Here is a 25,989-nt window from a genome sequence, read left to right on the forward strand (position 1 = left end):
AAAAAATTTGTTTTCCCCAAATCTGAGAGTATTATGTCATCCTTGTTTCGCATTGTTAAAAACTTCTACCACTGGTTCTGGGTTTTTCACATTTCAAAGCACCGGCAAAAAGTTGGAGCTCATCTTCAGCTTTAGCATTGCAATGGCACAAACATGCAACAAGCACAAAGCAAAACTTGAAAGTTGTGCACCCCAAATCTCTGAGGAAAGGGAAGAAAAATGATATAAAAACATTCACACATTTAAAGAGAATGAGATTGGAGCAAATTGAACTGGAAAGTCCATGAATATTTTATGGCGTTGTTTGACTCACTTCATAATCTCTCATGTTCAATCATTTTCCTTTTCAAACCATCAAGCATCCAGCCTCAGGGGAAATGTTTTCACGGTCACATGAAAACGAAAATATGTACGCAGTGAGAAATATAATGCATACTCTACCGTGGGCTGTACCCGAAATCAGTTATAAATGCTTGTATAATTATGATTAACTAAATAATTAGAACAAATGAAGCGCACATGGACATGGATGCATATTCACATAGTTTTAGTATAAAAAATCGGAAAACCTCCGAAACCAAGTATTTATGTATGTAGGAATACTAGGAACGAATTGCTTTCATTCACGTCATTCAAAGAACAACCAAAATCTTATAAATATGCATGTGGACCAGAACTGTAGATGATTTTGTCTTCCACCGCTGGCCCAAAATAATGGGCAGAAGTGTGTGAGTGAGGGAGGAAAAGTGCTCGAGCCGGGTTTTGGAGGATTTCATCTCGAGTTTTTCTTAAACTTTGTACAAGCTTGAATAATCTGAGGAAACCGTCGCTGGTAATTTGAATTCGTAGCGGATGCTCTGGTTAAATTTGAATTTAATTTGACAGAGGATGTTGAATTAAGCAATCTGATTACATAAAAACACACCCTGTCGCCTACCATCATTTTTCTTTGATGATGTAAATATGCAACCACCAGGATTTGAAGCCAAAATTTGCAGCTAAACAGGATGCATATTTTAATTGCACACATGTTACCCCATAATTTATTTGCGGAATGCGCAGACACAATTTAAAGTACTTACTGAGCATTGATTTGATTTCAAGACTAGCAACATAATAAGAGTCGACAGCTTGGTCGTCTCTAAGTGCTTTCCCAACAAATGAGAAGCGAATGAAACGAGATGGTGGCCAGATATTCCACTTCAAATGCGAGGCCGTTGTGAACATGGTGGATGTGCGGAGATGCTTTCACCACCGCCAACTGAACTATTTGACAAAATTTTCCTTACGCACGTTTACCAAGCCTTTATACGTATGTATGTACGTATACAGGAGTCGTTGTGGTTCCGAATTTCGTTACATAAATCCACACCACCACTTTCTCCATCCTCCGGGCATTTAGCATCAACAGAGCAAAGTGATACAACATTGTCATTATATTATTTCAACCGCATAGCGCTGTCCTAATCAGATTTCTCAAATAATATTTTAGCACCCACCGGTCTCGAATTTTAAATTAAATTTTGTGCAACTCGCAAATGATTTGCTTAATACAAATAAACAAACTTTGAGATACTCACCTACCACTATTTCTACAAAAGAAGTAAAGTAAAGCCTCTGCTTTCCACAGTACTTGCAGATATATGGGAAATTGCAAAACAAGGGAAAACCACAGTCATTTTTGGTAAACATCATGCAGGCAATGCACCCCAGGACACTCGTATACTTTAAAATCCTCCATCAACACAACCAAAACCAAGTCATAAGCCACAAATTCCAACGCTTTCCTTCTGCATGTAAATACTCGACAAGAGCGAGGAATTATGGAGGAACAGCAGCAACAAAGCCATACGGTCTGATGTTGCATGGATTTTATGCCATCATCGTCTCGTCGCTATGCTCAACTTATAAGTATCAAGAGCTCAAGTGTAAGGCAATATATGCAGATTCATAACTTTCATCGCCTGCCTTATTGCGATCTCTACCACGGTGGTCCTTCCCGGAGACGTTATTTTCCATGCAGTGAAGTCTAGAGTCCAAGTCCCTCGACTGAAACCAGGGACGAGCTCTGAGTCAACGAAGCTTGGACTCATTCCCGTTAATCTCTTACTTACTATCAGTATCAACTATCATCCAATTTCAAATTCAACTTATGCCACGACGGCATTAAGGAACATGTAAAGGTTACAAGTTTATCTTTCCTTAAATAGAAGAACAAAGTTTAAAGTGTTTTAGCGATACGGCTTATTTGAGTTGGTGGAGGTTGCGGCAAAGTTGGATGCTCGCGAATTCAAACAACGTTCAATTTAACGTGCCGATGTGTAGCCCTTGGCTGTGCACTTGAGTTAAATACTGGGCTGAGATCTATGCAAATGTTGCATAGTTTCCCGTTAATGTTGGTTTCCCGTTAAAGTCATTTTGAAGAGAGAGTTCATAATCATGGGCGGAATGTGATGTAAAGATGTAAAGTGGCATAATGGGCCTTGTGTAGTGAGGGGATGGGAGGCCAGTTTGTTAGTCAGAAGGTGAAGCCTCAAGCTACCAGTTTGATGGCTTAATCATGTTGATCGCCACTATCAAAACACTTGGTCTTCAGCATCCAGCTTTGCCTCCCGAAATTAGTTCTGTTATCAAGCCCTAATTTCCCTCCTCCGTACTTTGCTTACACAGGGAGGCTGGCTCAAATTACGACTTATTGCTTCAATCTGGTTCCGGTTTGTGAATTGTGATACGCCATACGCCATAATTGTTCCTTTGATCAATAGAAGTGCTCAAAATTAAGTATCTTGGAGTTGAATTCCTCAGTCTTGCGATCCGAGTGGATTTTAGTTTAACCAGAAATTGGGTTCAAACTAAATCCAGTTATATTTACCTATGTACACCGATTTATGTAGCCACAAAATACTATACGCGCAAAAAAATTAGAATTATGGAGACAAGTAGAATCCAAATAGCAGAGGAATTTTGTTTTGTTTGGTAGTCTTCCAACATTCTGGTCAAACCTTGGCCAAAAATATTATTCGCCCTGTCACGTTTTCATTACCAAATAATTCATTTATTTTTTATTCCTCCATATCCATCAAAACTAGGCTCGAATTGCTTCCAAATATTGTAATGCAGGAAATGATGGGACCACGTCCCACCGTTCCAGTCAAAATGTGAATGCGTTGGTGCTGATGTTGCGGATTTTCAGGTGAATAAGTGAGTATACATACGAAGAAAGCGAAAGAGCGGTCTCATCATCATACTGCAATCCAAGTTGTTGGTATGCATTACATCACCCGCTCGCTCAGGAGATACTCTTGGTGGACGACGACTTGCAACTTCAAACCAAACCGCAAGGAATTTTACCTTCTCTCCGTTCTCGCCATGCTTTGAAGTATGCGGAGAAAGCAGGGGATGCGAAAGGGTGAAAATCTCGCCCATAGGCGTCTCATTCCACCATTTGTGTGATTGATGACACATACACACATAGCCTGCATAATCTAACCTTCTTGTCTCCTCCATCCCGAAGGATTAGGCTCATCGCTCCTTCTCTCTCACACCGTCACGCCGCTTCTACGTTCCTGATTCCTTTCTCCACAACCCTCACGCAATGCAAATATTGTGCTCAATATAGCACGAAATCAAGAAGACATGACACTCGCTCAACACCATCCATGAGTGGCGTGCGATGGGACCAGGTCTCCCTCAAACATATCTGGAGTACAAAACCAACAAGGAATTTACGTGGAGCATCTTTCCCAAGTCGAAAGAGCGAAAGAATCATCGTCAATTTGGTGAACGCGAGCAAATGCAATAGGAGAAAATTGTAAGAAAGAAGGAAAGTGTCACAAGTTTAAGAGAAAATCATAGAAAATATGCTTGCTTGTAGTAAACCAAATTCAGTTTTTTAGAAATATTGTCACGAGCTTCCAACAAGCCACTTTTTTATATAAATTACTCAATTGTGAATAATATGTGTAGGGACGAATGGACGATAATGCTTTGCATGCAACTGAGACTGAAAATGCTAGCATACAAAATTTGTGTAGAAAATAATCCCATTAAAGTAATACGGCAGAAAACAAGGTTTTGATACTGATATCTAGTCATAAATTAAGCATGTCTTAGCCGTAATGGTTTATTTTTATCTAAATAAGCACGTATCACTACTGACAGCGGCGTTTAACAAGCATATCTTACAATGGAATTTACCAATGTTGAACTTGCGATAGAAACAATACCGTCCAAGCAAAAATGATTGTCTCATAACTGTCGAGAAATGTTGGGGGCAACTGGATGCCGTCCAGATCGTGGACCGATTTGTAAGATGCCAAGTTGACATGATTGGGAAGCGATTTAAAATAAATAGCCAAATGGAATGTTCTCAAAGCTACGAGATACACATTCACTACGGGGCCTTAGGTCTTCGCCAGTCTCGGTAAACAAATTGCAGACGTTTTTTACGTTCTTTTCATTGGGTGGGCAATAAAATATTTGGACATTTTTCTCCATGTTCTCGCATTCTGTATAGTGTTTAGCTATGCACTTGCTCTGTTAGTTTCAAAAGTTGTATCAACTATCAACTTTTACCACTGCTTCACTGAGCGCCGGAGTAAACTGTGAAGATGGCGACGAGCGTAGCAGGTCTTTCGCTGGAGCATAAAATTGGTGAAAGTTGTCCAATACAATTGTGTTCACTAATATGTCGAAAACCAAAAAAAGTGGAGGAAAGACATACCTTATGGGGTCCTAAATTTTTCACAGAGCAGGCCATCCGGATATCTCTCGAAGCAGGAGCAGTAATATTTTCAATAGGTTCGGCAAACTCAGGATCTTCAGCTGAAATATATTTTAAAAATATAATACAATGCAAGTAATATCTTAATAATACACTTTTATATGCCCTGGAACTCGCTAGACTGACGATGAGTAAAGGATGATGCAGAATATGTATGATAGATATGCTAATGAGTGAGTATTGCTGTTCTTTGTACTATTTCAATGGATTTGTATTGTTAAATGCTATAACTAACTTGTAAACTTGTTTTGTCAGCTGAATAAAGGAATAAACAAGCCCCTAAAAAGGGAAATCTTAGTGAGCCTTGATGTAAGTATCAATATTAAATAAATTTTCCGGAACAGCATTTGCATCGCCGCTCTCAACACTATCTTTAGTTTTATAAAATAATATTGAGAGCGGGGATGCAAATGCTGTTCCGGAAAATTTATTTAATATTGATACTTACATCAAGGCTCACTAAGATTTCCCTTTTTAGGGGCTTGTTTATTTAATACTTGTAATTGAGTTATCCTTAGATGTTGTTTCCAATGGCATTTAACTTTTTGTAACTGCATAATTTTTATCCATTTTTCAGTTTCAAACTTGATTATCTATATCATTTATTAACCGATTTTTATCATATTTATATCAAAATTTGCACAATTAGCAGGTCTAAAATGTTTGCAACTAATATCTGACATATAATGCTCCAGAAATTAACTAAAAATCAAAAGGTGTTTCCAAGAGCACATTTTTGCTTATAACTCGCGCAAAAATCAAAAATTTGCTAAACCGGTTCGCAGGTCGTTTCTAAATACCGTAACAATGATCTGTGCAAAATTTCATCAAAGTCGGTTGAGAAATGACTGAGATATTGCAGGTGGTCACTTTTTTGGGGTGGGGTAAATGCATACTTAGCAATTTTTTTCGTTGTTAGGTATTTGCCTCACTAAGAAAAATACAAGTACTTATTCGGTTTAATGGTTTGGGTGTGAATAAAATGTGTTATACGAGAGTAAAGATTCAACCCAGATTTATAATATCTATGTTCTCATTCATCCATACATTTCAATTCAAAGGTTTCATCAATCATTAAATTATGGTAAAAATTGAGTTAGCATTATTTGCAACAAAAGTTAGTGCAGTGCTTGAATTCAATTCATGGCACTGAATGAATTAATGAAAGTGAAATGAAGGGTAGGAATTCGTGGAGATTGGACGGGCCTGGACTCTGACTTAAGCAAAGTGTAGTAAGTAGTCCAGGGCAGAGAAAGAAAGTCAGGAAATACTTTCCTTGACTTTTTTCCATCTTTCTACCCTCCTCCTCCTCCTGCATACCAAACAAGAAATGAAGAAAAAACCGATATATTTTACAAATTCCTTCTCTCCCCTTGACTTTTCCTATCTCGCCCATTTCTCCTTCTGGTCATGGGACAGAATGTTTCGCAATATTATCGAAAGGAATGCTTTCTTTCTTCACTTTATTGCTCAAACGAGTCGAACTTTGGGAAAGGATGTAGTGGAGACAGTCAATAATGTAACCCTTGTTTTCTGCAAGGCCAGGCGTCCCATGCCCGTTTAAATGTTTGCCTTTGCTATACATATGTACAAATGGAAAAGTCAAGCTAAAAAATGGCTTTATTTCACCAGACACAATTTATGAACATCAATACATTTTCCGTGCTCTGAACGATTAAATGACATTTATTGCTTTGGACAAAAAACTCTGAGGCTGGTTTTGTACGAACGTCATTTAAGACGAGCCTTGGTTCGTAGGATAGAAAATTTACTGCAATCTTTACTACAGCACAGGAACATGAATGAAAACACCTGAAACCTCAAAACGGCGTCGTACGCCACATGACATAAGGTAGATTGTACATGCAGTGTTTAATGTTTTTAGAAGTTTGTGTTATTTTAATGGTATTGTCCAATTATTGTAATAGTTTCTAGTCGTATTCTTAATTCTAAAGATTCGTACTACATACAGCAAGTACCGACGATACCGAGTTGTGTTCATATTCAAATCTAATCTATGTACTTCTCGGTTTCTTGGTGCAACATTGCCAGTTTTAAGTTTTCAATTAAGTTAGGTTCGCAGTTGAACGGTAATCAAATGGCTTCAGGTGATGTTGGGTCTCAACATTATACAATATTCTTGCATAGCTGACTAGTGCATGCATAGTGATGGAAATAATAATACAACAAAATAGTCAGCAACTTGATTTCCCGAGACTTGGTGGGAAATATGTAAATCAAGTCGAGTCTATCAAATAATTCTCAATATCCCAAGTTCACTTCCTCACTCCTTCCACTGTGGGGCACCGAAAGACGTGGAGGTTGACTGAAAGAAGTTTGCATCTCTCATCTTCCACCCTTCCTCCCCAAGCTTGCCCAGCCAGAGCTTCATCTTGAAAAATGTGAAGATCTTCCTCTTCCCCAAACCACCGTCCTCAACCACTCCCGGGGGCCATATAAAGAATCAGCTAACGATGTCAAGCATAAAATTCCTCTCACATGCATCATGTGAGAAGAGATTTGCGGTTCTGCACCTTGTTCACTGCCACCCAGTAACATAAATGCGATTGTTATTACATCATCATTTCATGTGTATAGATCTTGGCAAACTGAGTAATGCGGTTGCACTATTATTTGTTACATCGAGTTGTCACACTTCGATTCCACGTGAATATTACACACAACTGGTCCTTCGAACGGGGCTGGAATGCAAGCTGATCCTGACGAGAAGAGCAAAAGTCGTATCTGCAGAGAGGAGAGAGAGAGGGAAAGAGCGAGAATCTAATCCACTCTCTTCTTTCCAGCGGAGAAAGTCAAATCTCATTGAGGCATTTGACTAATCATGCACCCGAGAGAACAAAGCAGGCGAATGGAGGTGAAGTGAGAATGATTAGGGAACAGGCCTCGCTGGTATTCAACGCTTATCCAAACTCATCATCCATTTATTTTGTTCCTGTTTTGTTGGAGTGACACCCGAGCAACAACAACAGGACAGAAACTAACGAAGACAGAGTAGCTCAACATCCAGTAATTTCCCTAATATTTATCCACCATCAGACACAACTGACTGACTGACAGGCTACAATTACGAATTGCTAATATTTCTGCAAGTTCACGGAAATGAAATAATATGTCACGTCAGCCTCCCACTGTCTTTCGGGAATTTTCCCGTCACTAATCCCGTTTTAGTTTGCTGGATGTGGTTTAGTTTCCCATTTCTTCTTCGTGACTGCTGTTCAATTTTATCCACAAAAGTTATAATGCGTATTTGTAATATATATGTAAGTACATATCTATGTAAGCATATGCATCGAAAGTTTTCTCCATTTATCACGCCGTAGGAATTTAAACCGTCATTGCATCATTTGTACCGTGTCACTTATGGATAAATAAATTATGGGTGTAAATGTAAATTATGGTTCTTGAATCAAGAATAGACAACAGAAAATCTAGATTTTGGGGTTAAACCTTACTTAACTCGTATTATTATTTAATATTGAATTTGATTTAACTTGTAATTTTCAACATCACCCTTGTCGAAAGCTTTGAGCGATAAAATTTATTATATATACAGTAAACTGGCATCTATGCAACCCGTTCAAAACTCTTCACTCAAGATCTAATAATAAATTTGGTTCCGAATATTTCAAATCATTGTCAATTGCATCAAAAAAAATTCGTTGAATTTTACTTTTAATTTTCGAATGTTTTTACGTTGTTTAAAAATTAGTTTTCGGTAACTTTTTGCCCACATAACTTGAAATTTGAAATAGATATAAAACATTTCAAATTTCAAGTAAATTGGGCACAAATGAAGAAAAAATCTAGTTTTTAACGAAAGATATAAGATAAATCCACGGGCAATATGTAATCCAATTTCTTACTTCCAAGTTGTTAGTGCAGTTGACCCCTATTGACCTAAGCAATCATATCTGGAATGTTTGGTTTCACTGCTATGGACATATGTTTGTGTGTATGTGTGATTAAATCTGAATTAAGATTTATGTATCAAAACAAGTCAAATGTGTCAACAATTTATATTATTTTCAATTCCTAACAACACCCACCAGAGCTAAAAAGTGAATACATGTAGTGAACTCGTAGTAAGAAGACATAAGATAAGCCTTTTAACTACGGAAATCTACAGAACTGAGGATGAGTGAGACGTATGTAAAATGAATTGCGTATCAAACATGGCATGTTTTGTGAGAATTAGAAAAAGTGGCAAAAACATGTATAAAATATTCAGTCGACCGTGGCAGTTCAATCAGCTCTTTTGTTCACTTTCTGCAGTTTGGGGATTGATCATCAGTCGTTATTCTTGCGAGGAGAGGGGAAAGTTACAACCACGTGTAACAACTTTCTTGTCCCATCAAACTTGCAATCAGAGCGATTGGAGCAGGGCTGATGGTAACACAATCATAAACTTGATACGGGTACAAAAGTAACAATGTCCGAGCCAGACCTTTAGCAGTAATGAAAATCAAAGCTCCGTTGAGCTGTCTAGATTTGGATCCACCTCTCCTCAATTCATCAATTTCCCAGACTCTCCTCCTCAGTCAGTCATCCTAGTCAAACATTCCGCTGACTTTTGACTTTGTATGACTCACCACGCATAAATAATCCTTACGCCATACTCTTGAACTTCCCGTATGTCAGGAAAACGGCCAGAATAATGCATGCAAGCAAAATTGTATTCAACTTTATGGCGAGACATTAAAAGTGATTTCAAAAAAGTCATTTACAAATTGTTGAATTCTGGCAGTTATTGTATAACAGCATTATTCGAAAATTTATTATCCCGTGTTATTTTTTATTATGGGTGGAATTTATAAACTCCGGTTTCAGCTGCATTGCACTATTCATATTAAGGTGGGCGAAAACTAGGTTTAGTGCACCTCACTGAAAAAGAAATCAGAGCGTGGACAAGTTTTTAAATAGTTATGGCTGTGGAGAAAAGTTAGTTTCTAATACAAAGTTTTTGGTGTAATTTATCATCTTGTTTTAATGAAAATCACTTTCCCGAGAATTTAGAAACCTGTGCACAGAAATAACTGAGCGAACAGTGATGAGCAACCCCACCAGGTTAAAATTATACCATGGTCTCTAGCCACCCCACTAATGACATTTTTAGGGAGAAGGTCTAGTAGTTTCGTCATTGTGATGCAAATTGGTTGCCCTCGTGAAAAATAAAAGTAACCCTGATAAACCATTTTCTCAAACTTTAGTTTATTTGCACTGCACAATAATAAAGCTTCGGTGCATTTTTATTTCATCGACTCTGATAATAACTTCGTTGTGCTTTAAATTCTGACTTTGCAGTGGTTGAGACCGGGATGATAATGTAAAAATCTCTCTTATTCAACGATTTAAAAAATAAGAAAACGTATATAAAATGGGACATTTCACAAAATTTGAATCATTAATGACTCGAAACTTTCTTTAATTTAAGAGTCTCTTATAAATCCTTTTCTATTTTATTATCCTCTGTGTTGATGCAGGAGATTCATCGCAATAGATCCAAAGCAGTTGATAAAAGTTCCCACTATACGTACGTGCATGTTCATGTTTACACCTACTACTTGAGTTCCACGAGATCTAGAAATGTAAAATGGTGAGACTATCGTCAGTGCATTTCTTTTTAGTGCATTTACTTGCATCACGCCTTGCATGTGTATCTTGGCACACGGAAAATGTGCGTCTTCTTGCATTTAAATTCATAAAAGGCTCCAGCCAGAACCTCCTTTGAATTCTGTTTTCTTCTCGCCATTCTTTCTTTCCGCATTTTGGAGGCAATGGTTCCCATCCAATAAACCTGCAGCTATAGTAAATCGAATCAAGGTTGAGATTCGTTCAACATAAAGGACCTAAGGGTGCATCTTTGGAAATGTGGCGTATTTGACACGCTACGCCATCAGAATTGACCGTTATCCATCGACACTATACTTTGTGCATTTGCACAATCGACGACTCAAAAAATCTTGCGTCTCGGAGTAAACAAAGAAGTGTGTGTAGGCAAGCCATAAACAGATACTGGCTCATGAAGCAAAGGTGGTGCGACTAAAACGTTGAGAGGAAGGTGGATATTGGTGTTGACTTAGTGTTGCATTGCCCATAGGCTTCTCTTCTTAATTCCAATGGCGTAGAGAAAAAGGTAATTCTTTGATGTGGTGTGCATGGTCTTTTCCCTAACTCACCGTATGAACTCGTCTGCATGTAGATGGAATTGTGCGAGTATGTGCTCATGATATATTCTCCTTTAATCCAAGATCGTGTGCTATCACTTGTTTCCTGTTCTACTCAGTTGTTAATATAGTCTAATGGCACTCACTGTTCTCCAGAGTAATAGGAGAGCTGTTAGATACATACGTAGAATCCAGGCAGTGAGTGTCGTATAGCAACATTATTACACGGGCGTAAGGAAAAGTAAGTAAACGTGCAGGATTTGAACCCAGCGTTGGAGAGACCAATGTGAACGAGGAATGAGTGAAGTGTGGGCAAAAAATGCACAGGAAGGAGATTGAGCGGATCTGGACTCGGGAGAAAGTGAGAGAGCAAAAGTGGTGCCTGCACGGACGAGTCTGAGAGGAAGCAAGGAAATACTTTCCTCGACTTCTTTTTCATCTTCTTCTTCTAACCCTCCGCAACCATCAGCAGCATCCCCACAACTTTGGCTCCTCTCTTCACGGCCACTGCACCACCGGACCCGCTTTCTCTCCCTCCAATTCCAGCACTTGCCTCATCAGAACTTGCCCAACAATCAGTATCTTTCTTTACCCTTTGCTCTGACCGCTGGAAAATGGGCAAGTACGGGTCACGGAGGTATTCAGTAGGGAAGCGTACATTGCTAGTTATCATATGTGCTCTGACCACGGTGAATGGTTGGTCGTAGATAATTGGGGTTGGTTGCGTTCTCATATGTTGGTCAATGAGTAAATACAAAGCAGACGTGTGTGTATATGTATTGTGCACACGTACGTGGACGAAACAGGAAAGCTCGCTGGTGAACTGATGTTAAAAAGATGACGCATTGTTCCAACTTTTTTAAACGAGTTGAAAGTGGCGGATAGAGGAAGAAAATTTCGGTGTTGGCCATTGCACTACTAGCAGAAGACGAATTCCCTTAGGTTGTATTTTGAAGTCGGATCACATCCTTGCACAACAGACAAGAGAGAAAAAGTAGTCCCTGTAAGACTGACATTTGAACGGAGAAATGTGGACATGTGGAATTTGCTGTTGTGGGGCGTCTAACATACGGAATCACATTAGGAGACAATTATTGCAAATACTCGGGTCGTCTATCTCCTTGGACGAGGTGGATTGGTCATCAATTCTTACATACATGTGAAGTGGTTGACATCGTCTCCCTGTAAAGAATGCATACTACTTCTGTCCACTTCATGCGAAGGGAACCTACTTTCGAAGCCTAAGAATGTAAACTTTTCTTGAATTCCCACAACTCCACAAATACTTCAAGTTCCTGAAGGCTTCGCCATATTAAAAATAAGCTACCCCGATTCCCACCTTATTCAGGCCTCATCGCATCCGAGAGAGAGAGAGAAGTGATCAAGGCGGGATTGACGGCATCAAGGAGATATTATCCGATAAATATAACGGCTCGAGTTGAATTTGACATTTTATGCATGCAACCAACACTCAACCAACCAACTTTTAAAATTGGAATTCGGGTTTTGGGGGTGCGAAAACTTCTGTTAAAGATGAAATTCAAAGCCGTCTTTGAAAGGGAGTTGTATACGGTGCGCTATCTTCCAGATATGCACCTTATAATATACTTCATCCTCCACCAGCGTCTCATCCTCATCGTCAGAGCATGTTATTCGTTAGAGACAGTCAAATGGGAACCAGTGGAACGGTAAAGTTTGGATGTATGATAGTTTCTTATTCTACATACACCATGCATGCTGATAAAAAAGTATTCGTTTTGGGTTGCTTGGTGGGTTGAGCCGCCTTTCGATACGGAGTATTGACCGAATTGAAAAGTTTCCGAGTTGGAATTTTCTCATCTCTCACTCTGTCAATCATAGGCAGCTCCTTTCCTCGTGTGTGTATGGGCACATGTAAAACTGATGGAACTGACGAGACGGACGGAAGAAAGGCGACACACGAAAGGGACGACTTTGGACAATGAGGCACATTCATACAGTGTGAATTCCTTCCAACAGTACTCGTGGCTAATAAGGGTCAACAAACTCCGTTTTTTGAACTATTTTAAATGCATACTTTTTGTGTATTGTATACAAAATCTAAACGGGATTACTAGCATCAACTGTGGTTACACGGTGCAAGTAGTGGTTAAAATTAATTGTGAAATTAATAATTTTAAAGGTTTAGGCTTCCTTGTCAAAGAATAGCGTAGACATAATTAGAATTTTACAACACGCTATATGCATACATATATTTAGTTATGCACAATATGTACATTTATGCAGTTATGCCGTGAAACCCACCTACAACATATAAAGAATAGAGTACCGTAAATATCCACCTTCTTCCGAGTGAAAGTACTGCATGATGTACATATGCAGGTGACTTTATTGAACATCATCCATTGTCAATAGAAATAGTGTGATTTTTGAATATGTCCATTTTTGGAATCTGTTTTATCCTAAAAGGGTTAAACACACTCAAAAACATGGTTTCAAAAGTCCTTAAAAAGGCACCTGGTCTGCACCGCACGGTTTATAATCCTCGAGACTACAGACAGTGCAGGCAGGCAGCAGTCAAGAATTTTAATTATCTACTCAAAATTAGCTACATCGTTTGACTACTTTTAAAGTTTGTCTAAACTAAAAACCTCAAATCTAAATCTAAAATGATTTGCAAGTATTTCAATCCCGTTCTCCTGATTATTGCGGTTACCATTTCCCAAGTATTTTGCGACACCCGAGAATTATACCAACCCCAGCCTCCCCAGAACTTGCGTGAAATCCCGACGGGCTCAGCCATTGACAACTATTATGAACCACGACCATCGAATACGGGTGCCCTTGCCACTCCCAGAACTTTCTTGTGGTACCCTTTCGAGTTCCTGACTTTGGAATCCTTGATTCCACCTGCATTCACTTTCCTTGGGGTCATCGTCGGACTTTGCGGGTTTTTCCAGCTTAGCAACTGGTTCCTGGAACTCGTTTCGCAAATCAATCAAAGTAAGAAGACAGAAACTGAAGGGAAAAAAACACTGGAAGTTGAAGAAACTAATGAGATTGAGGCGAGACGGAAACGGATGCTGGCGGCCGAGGTCAGTTATGAACTATTAATAATGTTTATAAGCATCCTTATTTATCAATTGTCTGGTTTATGAATTAGTTTCAAGTCTAACCAATGTGAAATGTTTTTTATATATATTCAGGAGACTGGACGAATCCTACGAACCATTGAGGAGGCAGAGAAAAAATTTAACGACTAATCTTGGACAGCTAAAATATTCTGATATGTTTATGCAGCGAAGTTATAACATGTATGTATATACAACGATTTTTCTCATTGGTGGTATGTATGAAACTCAGGTGCTATTTGACAAATACATAATAAATTCATGTGGTTTTAAGTTTCACAAAAGGTTTCTTGGACCCTTTTTTATTTTTGGAATTATTTAAAAGGTTAGAAGGAAATTATTAAAATAGACAAGGAATTTCAACAAACTGAAAAGTTTAAGCATCAATAAACAAGCTCAGGCCTTTTCCTCTTTTCATTACATCTAACCCGTTCCTCGCTCCACGACATTGTCTCAAAGATATTTTCACCAACTCTTGCTAAAAATCTCAACATGGGAGAAATTAGACGGCCAACATTTATTGTTGCAATTATTCTGTCAATTTGCGAATCTCACTCTGCCCTTGCGTCCAATGTTGTGAGCCTTCTGGTCGGAGAAAACAGATTTTTGTTGGAAAATTGGTACACGATAGATGTTGGGGACATAATTGCCATTTTCACAGGGGTCACGGTCGGGTTAATTGTTCTCTTTGTTATGCTAACTGTAATCACGATGGATCATAAGACAAGGAGAACTGCAGCTGAATTAAAATCACCTCAAAAAGGATTGCCGGTAAATATAGTTGAAGTTTGTGTTTATAAATTTAAGCTGATATTAATATTGGACCTCCACCATTTGATTGCAACCTGTATAAACTGGTTTAACATAGTTTTGCAACTTTTAATTATAGATGCAACTGCAGGCTCGTGTGCTAAGGGCCATTGAAGACATGGATCAGATGCACAAGGCTAATTAAATTCAATTTGGGCACATAAATTACGCCCTAAACACGAATCAACGTCTCAACAAGGCGAGAATTCTGGTCGACTTTTATAGCGTTTTATGCTTTCGTCCAATTGTACAATTAATAAAGTAATGGAAAAAGTAAATCTGTGCCAAGCTGGAAGTTGTATTATGGCATATGCATTAACGAGCTCACTCACTCTCAAGTTGCAACTACTTGGTACGCTGGATTGGTGGTCAGCCAAAGTTGTTAGAGCTGCGGAATTGGGAGCAATTTCCTGTAGCCATCGTAGCCATCAACGAGAAGAGTGAAGTCTTAAAAGCCTCATTTCCACAACTCAAAAAACGATTATTCAGAAGAAGACAATAAAATTTATTTACTGTCTTTTCACACTCTTGCCTGTCCTGGTAAAACAAAACCACTTTATTGCGCTCAATTTGTAAATGTTTGTTTATTTTCCATTCTTATACACATGCCATCATGTTTTGTGCCAATATTACACGCACAAAATTGCATCATCCATCTTTCGCATCGTATGAAATGTATGTGTCGAAAGAATGCCTACGACATAAATAAGAAAACTTGGAAAAGTGTCGTCTTCATCAAGTGCACAAAGCCAGAAATGTAGAGCACATAGGAATGTACAAAAGAAATCTGCTGGTTCTCAGGGAATGGTTGACTTTTCAGTGTGGTGGGTGGTGCTAAGTACATACGTCTCGGCGTCCACCTTTCTTCTTTCCTTTCTTTTCTTGTCATCTCACAATAACTGAAAGAGTGGATTGTGGTAATTCTTCGCTTTCTGAGCATTAGTGGTCTTATAATATCAGTTCTCGGGGTATTGTTATCATCATGAGCTTGTAGTTTTGCCTGTTTGTGATGGAAAAGCTCGCAATCACTTTTTCACTTTGGTTCTTGAGATTGATATGAAAGAAAAATCAAAGATAAAGATGGCAGAAGAAAAGGGGGCCGAGGTTGACAAGGAAGATGTGTATCTGTCGGTCTCCCCTGATGATGGTTGATGGTGGGCAACTAACTACAAAAATATGTTGTGATATACCGAGGACAAGGAATCTCATCGAATTGGAAAATCATTCAGCAGGACAGAAACAGGATTGCATTATACAAGTAATTTATTTATTAGTATAATTCATGTTTGAAAGATTTGGAGAAATTAAAATTATTACCAATTTTCTCAGACTCGTGGTGGCTAGACTTGCAGTCTATTTATTGTGACCAAAGTCGACTGTGAAAGTTGGAACGCTGGAGAAAATTCGTAAACATATCGGACTGCTTTCACTTTCCTCGAAAAAAAGAGCAGATTGAGCAGAATAGAGTCAGTCAGCGTATGATTATCCAGCCGAAGGAAGCAAGGAAAGTTTAGGTGGAACTGGCGTCAAGTCAAAGAAGGCAAAAATTCCTCCTCCTTCTCGTCCCCTCAAGAACTTTGTGAATTACTTGGTTTGTGCCACTAAATATGTACAAACTTGAGTGGGGTAAAAAAAACCATGGAATATGGAAGTCACCGTCACAACCCCCAAGACACAATAAGCTGTTCCAGGAAAAGTTTCTTAATAAATTTTACACACATGGGCTAAACTGTCCTATATTGTGACTCGCAGTTATTGATTAAGTAGATTACGGCTGCACAGAGGCCGACTGCCTGAGGGATGCAGGGAAACAGGCTAAATGAACTGCTCTCTCCGTTAAGGAAACATGCTGCAGGTTATCTTCGCAGTATATCTAATGACTACCAACCCTTTACTCTGGAGGACAATTCTGTAGCGATATCAGGGAGCAATTTGATAATGAAAAACTACACATATCAATGTTACAATTGCTGTGATTGTATATTTTCAACGTTGTGAGTACTCAATACCATCTTTAAACTCCATATTTTGAGCTGTAGGAGACATTTTGACTTAAAATTAATAGTGAATAGAGTTGGATGTGTCATTTAATGAGCAATGAAATTGGTGTTTCATTATGGCCAAGTCAAAGGATATGAGTCATAAATAATCCAGAATTCAGACCAAAATCAGTGCACAACTGATAGAAAAGCTATTTCATACCTCTTCAATATTTGTCGTGTATGTATGTGGGATAGTATTTCGAGAGTTAAGAACGACGAGGGGGAGTTTTTCAACAAAGCAGAGTCTCAGCCAACTATGATCACGTACTTGTTCAATGAACAGATCCTCTCCCGATTCCCATATTGTGGATTACTTCACACTATGCACATTATTCTCGTCTCTAGTGTTGAGTCATCCACAAGAATGGATCATCATCAACCTTCCCTTCACACATCAATCTTAAATGTCTCATCCTAAAGTCCACCCACCGAAAGTTGCAGCCAAGTCACAAATTAGTGGAACGGTCAAACGAAAAATTCTCTCATCGATCGCATGCAGTGGAACGCAACAAAACCATAAATTTCAAGACCAAGGTTTCACTCTGAGGAGCAAGGTTCATAATTTGAGCTTTATCAGTGACCATGAGTTGTAGTGAGGGGGAAATGACAAGAGACAAGGGCGACTATTGATTAAGCCATCTCCTTACCCCACACAAAGCCATCAATGTGTGTAACTACATCCATACATGGTACACATATTATATTAAACCACATGTATCCGTTGTCAGCCTTTCAGTTGAGGGGAAGGACTCACCCAGTGCAGCCAACTCTCAGAGTGAGACGATGACACTTGACCCACAATTATTACTCTCGTTCCTTTAATCAAGAGCGAGTATCAACGACGTTGTTGATTGATTGATCTTCTGTTTCATTGCTTTGCATCGTAAATTTCAAGTCTGAATGAAATCATAATTTCTCTATCTCCAAACAAATTCATTTTGATAGATTGAGGAGGATGATGCGTATTCTAAACGTCATTAACCTTCAACTGATAAACGTACGTATCTAAAACTTGACATTGTAATCGTCCACAAATCACCCTTTCATCCGTAGCCAGGAAAAAGTGAAAACAATTTAAATGTTTAAGCAGCATTTGTCCACCCAATGAACACGACTTTGCATTTGTGTGTAGTCGTCCGGGACTAGGCTGAGTGAAGAGTAGATTGCTTCAAAATTCATGGAAATTTGGAACCTAGTCATATTTCTAGAAAGGAATTTTGATGGCGATATGGAGTAAACGGTAAATGTTGAAAAGTCATTTGATTTTTATTTTAAGACGAGTTGAAAACTGGGAAAGTTTTTTTCTTTCCACAACCTCAACTCTCTCAATAGCCAGGAGGCATTATTATACGAAATTATTCATGGATGAAAAGGGGAACGAGTTTTGTATGGGATTTTTGATGTTCTTTTTTATTCTTGCTGTTCCATCCCAATCCAGCCCAACTAACAACTCTGCCTTCATTTACACAACGAACCAACCCTGGTAAGGATTGACGAGGACATGTTCTTCATAGGCACACACATACATACGCACGCATATTACTTATTACAATACACCGCTGTACATACAACAGCTTTCCCCAGTTTCATATAGCACAGCTTTTGCTTTTCGCTTAATATTTTTATCCTCTTCCTCCCTTCATCATCCTTTTAAGCAAGCAAGGACAAATTCTAAGGAAAAAATTCCCATCATATCATAAAAACTTTTTTCTCCTCCCTCCTAACGACTTTAACCCACTTCATTTAAATAAATGACTTTTTTTCAATTTCGACCTTTCTAAATAAATGCACTTTTTTTATCAACATCTCAAGAACGATCATGTCGTTTACTGTATTATGCAGACATAAAGGTCGGTATAAAGTCTGACTACCCGCTTTCTTTGCACCATTCAAAGGCGAACAACAAGTGAAAGTTCTTGTCAAACACTTGTCAAACGATAAGTGTCAAAATCAGGAAGGAAGGAAGGAAATAATTATTGAAGCAGTTGAGCCATTTTTCGGTGATTAAGCCCACACCATCATACAACTGACTGGCTGAGCTAACTCTACAGAACACGCAATCAAGCCAGAGCCGTCATCGTGGTGGGCCAACGTGACCATGAAATGAGTTCAGTCACAGAGTTGGCGTGTTATATAAGTAGGTGGCTTAAATGTAGATTGGAAAGGAAATGCAGCCAGTCGACCACTTTGCCGTCTCCATCCGACTACCCTCAAAGGCTTTTAGTTCCACTAAAAATGCAGATTCGCATGTACATAAGTGGGTGCCGACATGGGAGAGAATAATCGAGGAATGTGGAGCATGACTTTGGGTGTGAAAGTGGTGGGTGGCTGGTGTGTGGCGGTCTATTCTACAACAAGGAAGGAAGTGGAATTGCATTTTCATTTCGTTTCATTTCATGAGCGTCGCATTTTCCTTGCCCTCCACCATTGCACTCTGCCCTGGTTTAACCCGAGGAGAACTGTGTGTAGGGTCCAAGCCGACGCTGCTGCGAAGGGCAGACAGGGGTAAGTTCAACCAAGACCCGTATAATATACATACATATAGGAAATAACCCTCGCTTTAATTTGAGGTAGATTCGACTCAGCCATGGAACGCGAGGGCACAAAGGCATTTCTCAAACCCGTATTATGCAATGCAATCTCGCTTACATGCCCCCACTCACGAGAACCGGAGAACAACTCTTCCACACACTTTGAGAGGTTTTTCAGGCTATCAACCCTAAGAATAATGGGATGACGAGGGCTTTTAACTTTCCTCTCATGACTCTTTATCTTCCGTTTTCTTGATTATAATATTAATCTCCACTTCCCAGTTTTACTCGATTTTTGTCATATGTCCAGCTCTCTGTACAAAACTTTAATTCTATAAAAAGGTACATATGTAATTATACGATGACATTGTTAGGATACTGTGTCAGTTTTTGGCAAATTGCGTGCTACATATACATAATTATTAATTGTGTACTGGGTGTATTTCACAAGAGGGGTGGTTGGTTGGAGGAGTCACCCTTTCAAATGGGGCTATTATATATTACAATGCGGAATTAAGTTATTATGTCATATCCTCCTTCCTTATTACTTTCCATTGGCCATTTGCACTAAATTGGATATGCAACTTAATGATCACACGCCCATTCACATGTTGGTGCATGAATTTATGTGAGTTTATTACTGCCTCCCCGCTCATAGTTGCAATGGGCTATAGAGCAAAATTACATTTTCTACAGTTAATTATGCTGGGACAGAGTTACAGGTCTGTGAAAGCAGTTAATATACACTGGTGAACACAAAAGGGTATATTTATATCCTACATGACTTTCACCCTGATCATTCAAGGTCATAAACACAACAGTTGGTGGTGAGCAAGGTATTGGGTAATACATTCAATTGACCTTCTGATTTCTGTTAATGGATTTTCTCAGGGCCTGCGGAACCGTTGGGAGATCGGGTACAACGTCCCACAGAAACATATTTAGATTTCCCTATCCTTGTAATGCTATCAATCTCCTCCCCTTCCCATCTCACAATGTTATCACCCCCACAATGTCCCCACGGTTCCGCAGCCTATGGATTTCATACATACGTACAATCTAAGTATACATTTCCTCCTCGTGTAATTACATTTCCCATGGCGCTACGTAATACTACAGATCGTATGCATATGTAACTACACAATGTCTCATATTTTGTGAGACCCCCTGCAGGGTGTTACAGTCAACAAATGTAAAGGTTCCCGTAATTTCAATCATCAGTGATGAAAGTGTACATACCTGGAAGTAAGGGTAGAATGGACCCCATTCATTCAACCAACCTCTGTCAACATCAAGACAATCAGAACCGACTAGCATTGAATCAATAGAATTTGTGTTAATTTAAGTTTTGATGTCAACATGACTTTGTTAAAACTTTTTGTGCAAGTGATCCCTGCTTAAATATTTCCGTCCTTGTGTTGGATTTCAAAATGAAGGTTGCGTCTGCTTTCCTCGTTCATGCGTTTCGCTGGCAGGTGGTTGGCAAATTTGAGTGAAACATGAGCCGAAACCGACTAACTAGCAAGCCAACTAACCAACCAACCACACACGTAATAAGTGCAATGTTTCCCTCCCTAGTTTATTTTCAGTTCAAGTTGACAACAATTTTACTCTGATGATGACTTTAGCAGTGTATGACGTCTCCATTGCTTTTAGTTTCAGATAATATTATATTAACTGAGGTTTGGCCCGCAACATATGTGTTTTTTTTCTATTCTGTGGTGTGTCCATTGCATCAGTATGGAGACACCACGAATGAACTAGCCAAGTTCCATTTTATGATATACCTAAAATTTGAACAGTAAAAGTTAGACTATAGAACAATCCGACCTTTCATTTGCATAATTTTGTGGAGAGGTATTCCTCCTGTCCAGAGATTTTCCACGACGACGTTTCCTTTCGATTAGCTCAAAGCTTAATAACTTTCTTCCACTCCGACGACATGAAGTATAGGTTCAGAAAGTGAAACGACTTATTACGACAGGCATAAAATCTGGGTTGCGTTTTACCCTATAGCGTGTTGGACTTGGTGGTAGGACGACTCACTAGGTGAGCAAGGAGTGAGCCAACTTTGGCAGTTTGGGGAGACGTTCTTCGTCGTCGTCGTCGTCGCTTCTGCCCTATCTCATCTCTCCTCCGCTCTTCTCACTTACATCCAACCCCAACCTCAAACAAGGGAAAGTACACGAATAACGAGTGAAATAAATGGAGCAGTGAGCAACGGTGGGGAGCTATTACCGAATGAAAAGTTGGAGTTATTCTGGATGAAACCACCAATAAGATATGACGACCTGGGATCAAGCGAATCTCTCTATTTCATCCACTGATTGTGAAATTGTGATTGCGAGTATAAATTCTGACCCCCTCGACATCATAGACAGCCAACCGTCTCCACTAACCTCTTCTCCCATGCCTGATATTTACAAATGAAAGGAATTGCACGAGTTTTCTTAAATGGTGCCCATTTGACTAGGGATATTGTGACAGCCTTTAGTGCATTTCTCATGCTCGCCCTATATGCAGCTCTTGAGATGGAGTCTACGGGAATGATTTGCTTGCTTTTCGGATATATTCTCGAGGAGAGTAGACAATTCTGCCAAAGTTATCAAACGTGGCTTTTGTACACAACGGGGTAAGTTTCTCTCTCCAACATCCGGCTGACTCGACTCAATCGTCCTCGGTTACTGTAAATTAGTTTCTATTCCTCCTCCCTCAAGATCCCAGTCAAGAAGGGGCTACAGAAAAGAAAGCGGAATGAATGAAGGCTGATGGGAAAGGGTGTTGGATGGTTCCGTTCGGATTAAAAAGATTGATTTAGAGTCACATAGGACGAAGGAAATGACGCCGTTGATTTGATTGGAAGCCGGGACTAGGAGAAAGCAGAGTGGCGATAGTGGTGGTGAATATGCTGTCCCTTCACTCGTGAAAATGGTACAAAGAGAAAGCAAAATTACTTTAGAGGTGAGTGAGCGAGTCGGATTGTTTAATTGCCAGCAATAAAATGGAAGAATGAACAGTTTTTAATTCAAAAACCATCTCTTTACACTCAAATATTGATTTTTCCATTCTTCTTTCAACAAACCATAACAGATGTGTTGATGAAAAAAGGAGAAAGTGTCTTGTGGGCAGTGGTCATTTTAAATGGTCATAAAATATGATACAGAAATATGAAATAAAAACGAGCTGGATCTACCATCATACCCAAAAATTACATCACGGCATTACTTCCATATGCATATCAAGTCTGTATATGTCTAACCCATGGCAAATATGCATATGCATGCAGCCATATGTATTTAGTTAGATCCTTGAGCTATTGAATGGCTTGGGGGTATTTGAAGTTTAGAATTTGTAATAAAAGTCATGGACCTCAAACCGTAATATTTTGTTTGTCCATGAGAAACTTATTCCACTTCACTGTCGCACATGCAGCTCTTTTAGGGCTGAATCTGGGGCTGCTGGCATAAAAAGAGAGCATCCACTGCTGCCTTATTGTATTTTGGATAAGTAAAAGCGCGTTGCTTTGCTACACTGAGCGTTGGGGGAGAAAGCTGCTACGGACGGGAGGAGGCAGACCAAGATTTTGAAGAGATAAAGCAATAAGAGGTCGGAAGAGTGATGGTGGGAGAGAATAATAAAGACGGGAGAAGTGCTTATGTTTTTATTATTAGGCTTATCGAGTGAAGATTCTTCCACTTCTCAAGTTTATTTAGGTAGATCCACTTGTTTACCTTGAGGTTGCTTATTCTACTTGCCCTCCTTTCATCCTATTATTTGACTCGACATTCACTCACCTCACTCACTACACACACATTATTCCCTAGCTCACTCTTGAGACCTCACGAGTGTATTAAATCTACCAAATGTTAATGAACTGGAGAGACTTAATTGAATCAAGGATCACAGTTGCAAAATTTATGCTACCAGATTATGGTATCACTTTATAATGTCCTGATAATAGCAAACAATTAAATCAATTATATATTTCAAGCTAAACAACTAAAGTTCATGCCACCTTATTACTCTTTATATTCTACAAGTCGTTGTGCTACGTACACAATTTCGATGATGTAATATATGAGATACATATTCTCCTGCAAAATCCAACTCGATGGCTTCCTACAATTTATATGTTCCGAAAAAATAAAGTTTTAATAATTGAGATAATTCTTAGGCATGGTCCCCGAGGAGAAAGCTGTAAAGTGGCCACAATTAGAAAAGACGGAGCAATTCTCTGCTCCAATAAAAAGATTAGAATAATGGAGTAAAGTGCAGAATGAAAATCTGAACAAGCAATTAAGTGAGGTAATAATAATACGAGATGCGTATGAAGTTGAAGGAATGTTGGCGGCGGCTGCTACCCAGACCAGACCAAAGACAAGGAAAGAAGCGGCATCCCAACAGGAAGAGACCACAGACAAACCACGGCACCACTTTCACCACTTGCACTCTCTCTCATTACATGAAATCAGATAAGTACAAGTTGGGGAGGATGGAAGATTCAAGAAGAGGGAAACAGTCAGCTCGAGAGATATGCACCCGGTTTTCTTTCATCAGTTCAAACGGAGGAATAAACGGGAGAACAAGCGAACCGGGACAGTCGTGGTGATGTAACAAACAGCCAGAGAGATCCACTCGGAGAGACAATGGAAACTTTTGGGGAGCGAGGGATTTCAGGATGATAGAAGCTCGCCTCCTTCTTCTTGATGAAGTTCCGGTTCCAACATCACCATCACCACCACCATCACCACCTTGCAACAATGACCAGTTTAACCCATTAGGGGTTAAACTCAGATTCGGATACTAAGCGAAATATGCAAAGTCGATATGAGCAAACGGAAGAAGAGAGCAACGTGATGGGAGAGTCGCAATTTACCGTCAGGTAAACTACACACCACAAAGTTGCACCCTCTTAAATTAGTTGATGCTAATGCATTTCGTGGGGATTGGGAAAGAAAGTGAAAAAGGAAGATAATCCCAACTTCAGAGTTCCGTTGAAAAGGATTAAATCTACTTCCAGTATTTCGTCCTAGGTGCACAATTTCCGCACTTTTTTCATAAATTGTTGCGAATCTAGGTTTCCGTCGGATTTGTAAAAAATTATCGGATTTAAAAGAGCAGCAAGTGCATGGTCTGCTCAATCACAAGTTAAAATTCAGGAGATACTGGAAAGTTTAGTAATATCAAATAGTGTTATGCCATCCATATCTAACTATAAGTAGGTTATGACCTTTTACAACGTAGTTAATTCCTTCGCCTGAATTAAAATTAGTGCGTATGTGTCCCTGTGATTTTTCTCGCAGAAAACATATTTAACATGTCTGCATTAAATAAACCTGGTTTCGTTTTCAATTGTCCCCGGTAGAATACAAAAAAGGCAACTTAATGTTCAATAAATGGTCATCGTCTTCTTAAGCTTTGGAGTGAGTGAGGGAAGCTTGGAATTTCAGAACCCCATCGAGAGACGGCGATTTGCTATAGGAAGGAAGAATAGTTGAATAATGGGAACTTCCGACGTTTCATTCACAATTTCAACCCTGCTTGAGAACAATCCCCAGAGCAGAAATGAATTGAGGGAGTTAATAATGCAAGAATAAGGGGGAGGCTGGCTTGGTGTAAGTCGGTGCATGCAATGTGGTTTAGGGGTGCTTTGGTTTGCTCGAGTTTGGTCTTTTGTCAAGATTTACATCATGACATGGCTCGAGGGGTGATTTGATTGGATTTTTTAGAATGCGGAATAATAACCACACAGTCAGAGTTGATATGGGTGCAGTTACTTAATTATGCAGGAGATGCAGTCCTTCTCATTCTAATCATGGTCCGGAAGAGTAAAAACTAAACCAATGACGAGGAAGTAAAGATTTAATGGTGTGCTGGAAGGATACTTATAATAATATGGGATTATTTTTACAACCCTAATTTTGCTCGGGATGAAAGGGCTTTAGATAATTCGGAAAAAATTGTTGGATCGTGCGACGATTTGTAAAGATATCGATGGATCCCTTTTTTTGAAGCTTTTACATGCACTTGTTTTGCTAAAAATTGTCCAGTTAAAGCTCATTTATCTAAAAATAAGTGTTACGAGTTTTGTTTGTAAATTGTAATTTAAAATCACGTGCAAAATAAATTTGCATTATTAGCTCACCCTGCGTAGCATGAGAGCTATTGAATTCCTCTTGTCCGTCTGTCTGTCTGTCTGTTCACGAGTTTTTTGCATCAATTGATGCTAATTAATAAGTCCCAAGACCATTTTAACCCTAATTTGTAGCACAATTGGTATAAAAAAATCGTTAACGCAAAATGGTGCGAAATAATTGGAGGAATCGATGTATTCTGCACGAATGATTAGGATTAACTGAAAGTTCTAGTTAGCTTTGGCTGACTTAACTTAACCTCGAAATCGTGTCAAAATTTAGTCCCAATTTTAACCATTTCGGCTGCACCATTGGTGCAATTTTATATCGAATTTCTTTTATTTCCCGGACCACTGGTGCAAAATTCTATAAAAATTATGTATCAATTTTGTAC

At 39.1% G+C, this 25,989-nt stretch overlaps 3 protein-coding genes across 4 annotated transcripts in view; 2 read left to right on the top strand and 1 right to left on the bottom strand.

Moving 5' to 3' along the window:
* Positions 1–25,989, bottom strand: part of LOC110851012 (lachesin) — a 50,590-nt gene that overhangs the window by 22,211 nt on the left and 2,390 nt on the right. For both annotated transcript variants that reach the window (XR_004835469.1, XM_022098641.2), the window contains exon 3: positions 4,724–4,824. Coding sequence is in view for 1 of the 2 variants with exons in the window: in XM_022098641.2 (XP_021954333.1) it covers positions 4,724–4,824 (101 nt within the window). In the remaining variant the exon portion in view is untranslated. The remainder of the gene's footprint in view (positions 1–4,723; positions 4,825–25,989) is intronic.
* On the top strand, positions 12,725–14,362 carry LOC110851023. The gene is made up of 2 exons (XM_022098652.2): positions 12,725–14,042; positions 14,154–14,362. Exons 1-2 carry the CDS (start codon positions 13,617–13,619, stop codon positions 14,208–14,210), a joined length of 483 nt encoding a protein of 160 aa, XP_021954344.1. The 5' UTR covers positions 12,725–13,616; the 3' UTR covers positions 14,211–14,362.
* Positions 14,419–15,225, top strand: LOC118436468. Its single transcript, XM_035854634.1, has 2 exons — positions 14,419–14,849; positions 14,968–15,225. Exons 1-2 carry the CDS (start codon positions 14,571–14,573, stop codon positions 15,031–15,033), a joined length of 345 nt encoding a protein of 114 aa, XP_035710527.1. The 5' UTR covers positions 14,419–14,570; the 3' UTR covers positions 15,034–15,225.

The sequence above is a fragment of the Folsomia candida genome, unplaced genomic scaffold, assembly GCF_002217175.1.
Source record: "Folsomia candida strain VU population unplaced genomic scaffold, ASM221717v1 Fcan01_Sc001, whole genome shotgun sequence".
Lineage (NCBI taxonomy): Eukaryota > Metazoa > Arthropoda > Collembola > Entomobryomorpha > Isotomidae > Folsomia > Folsomia candida.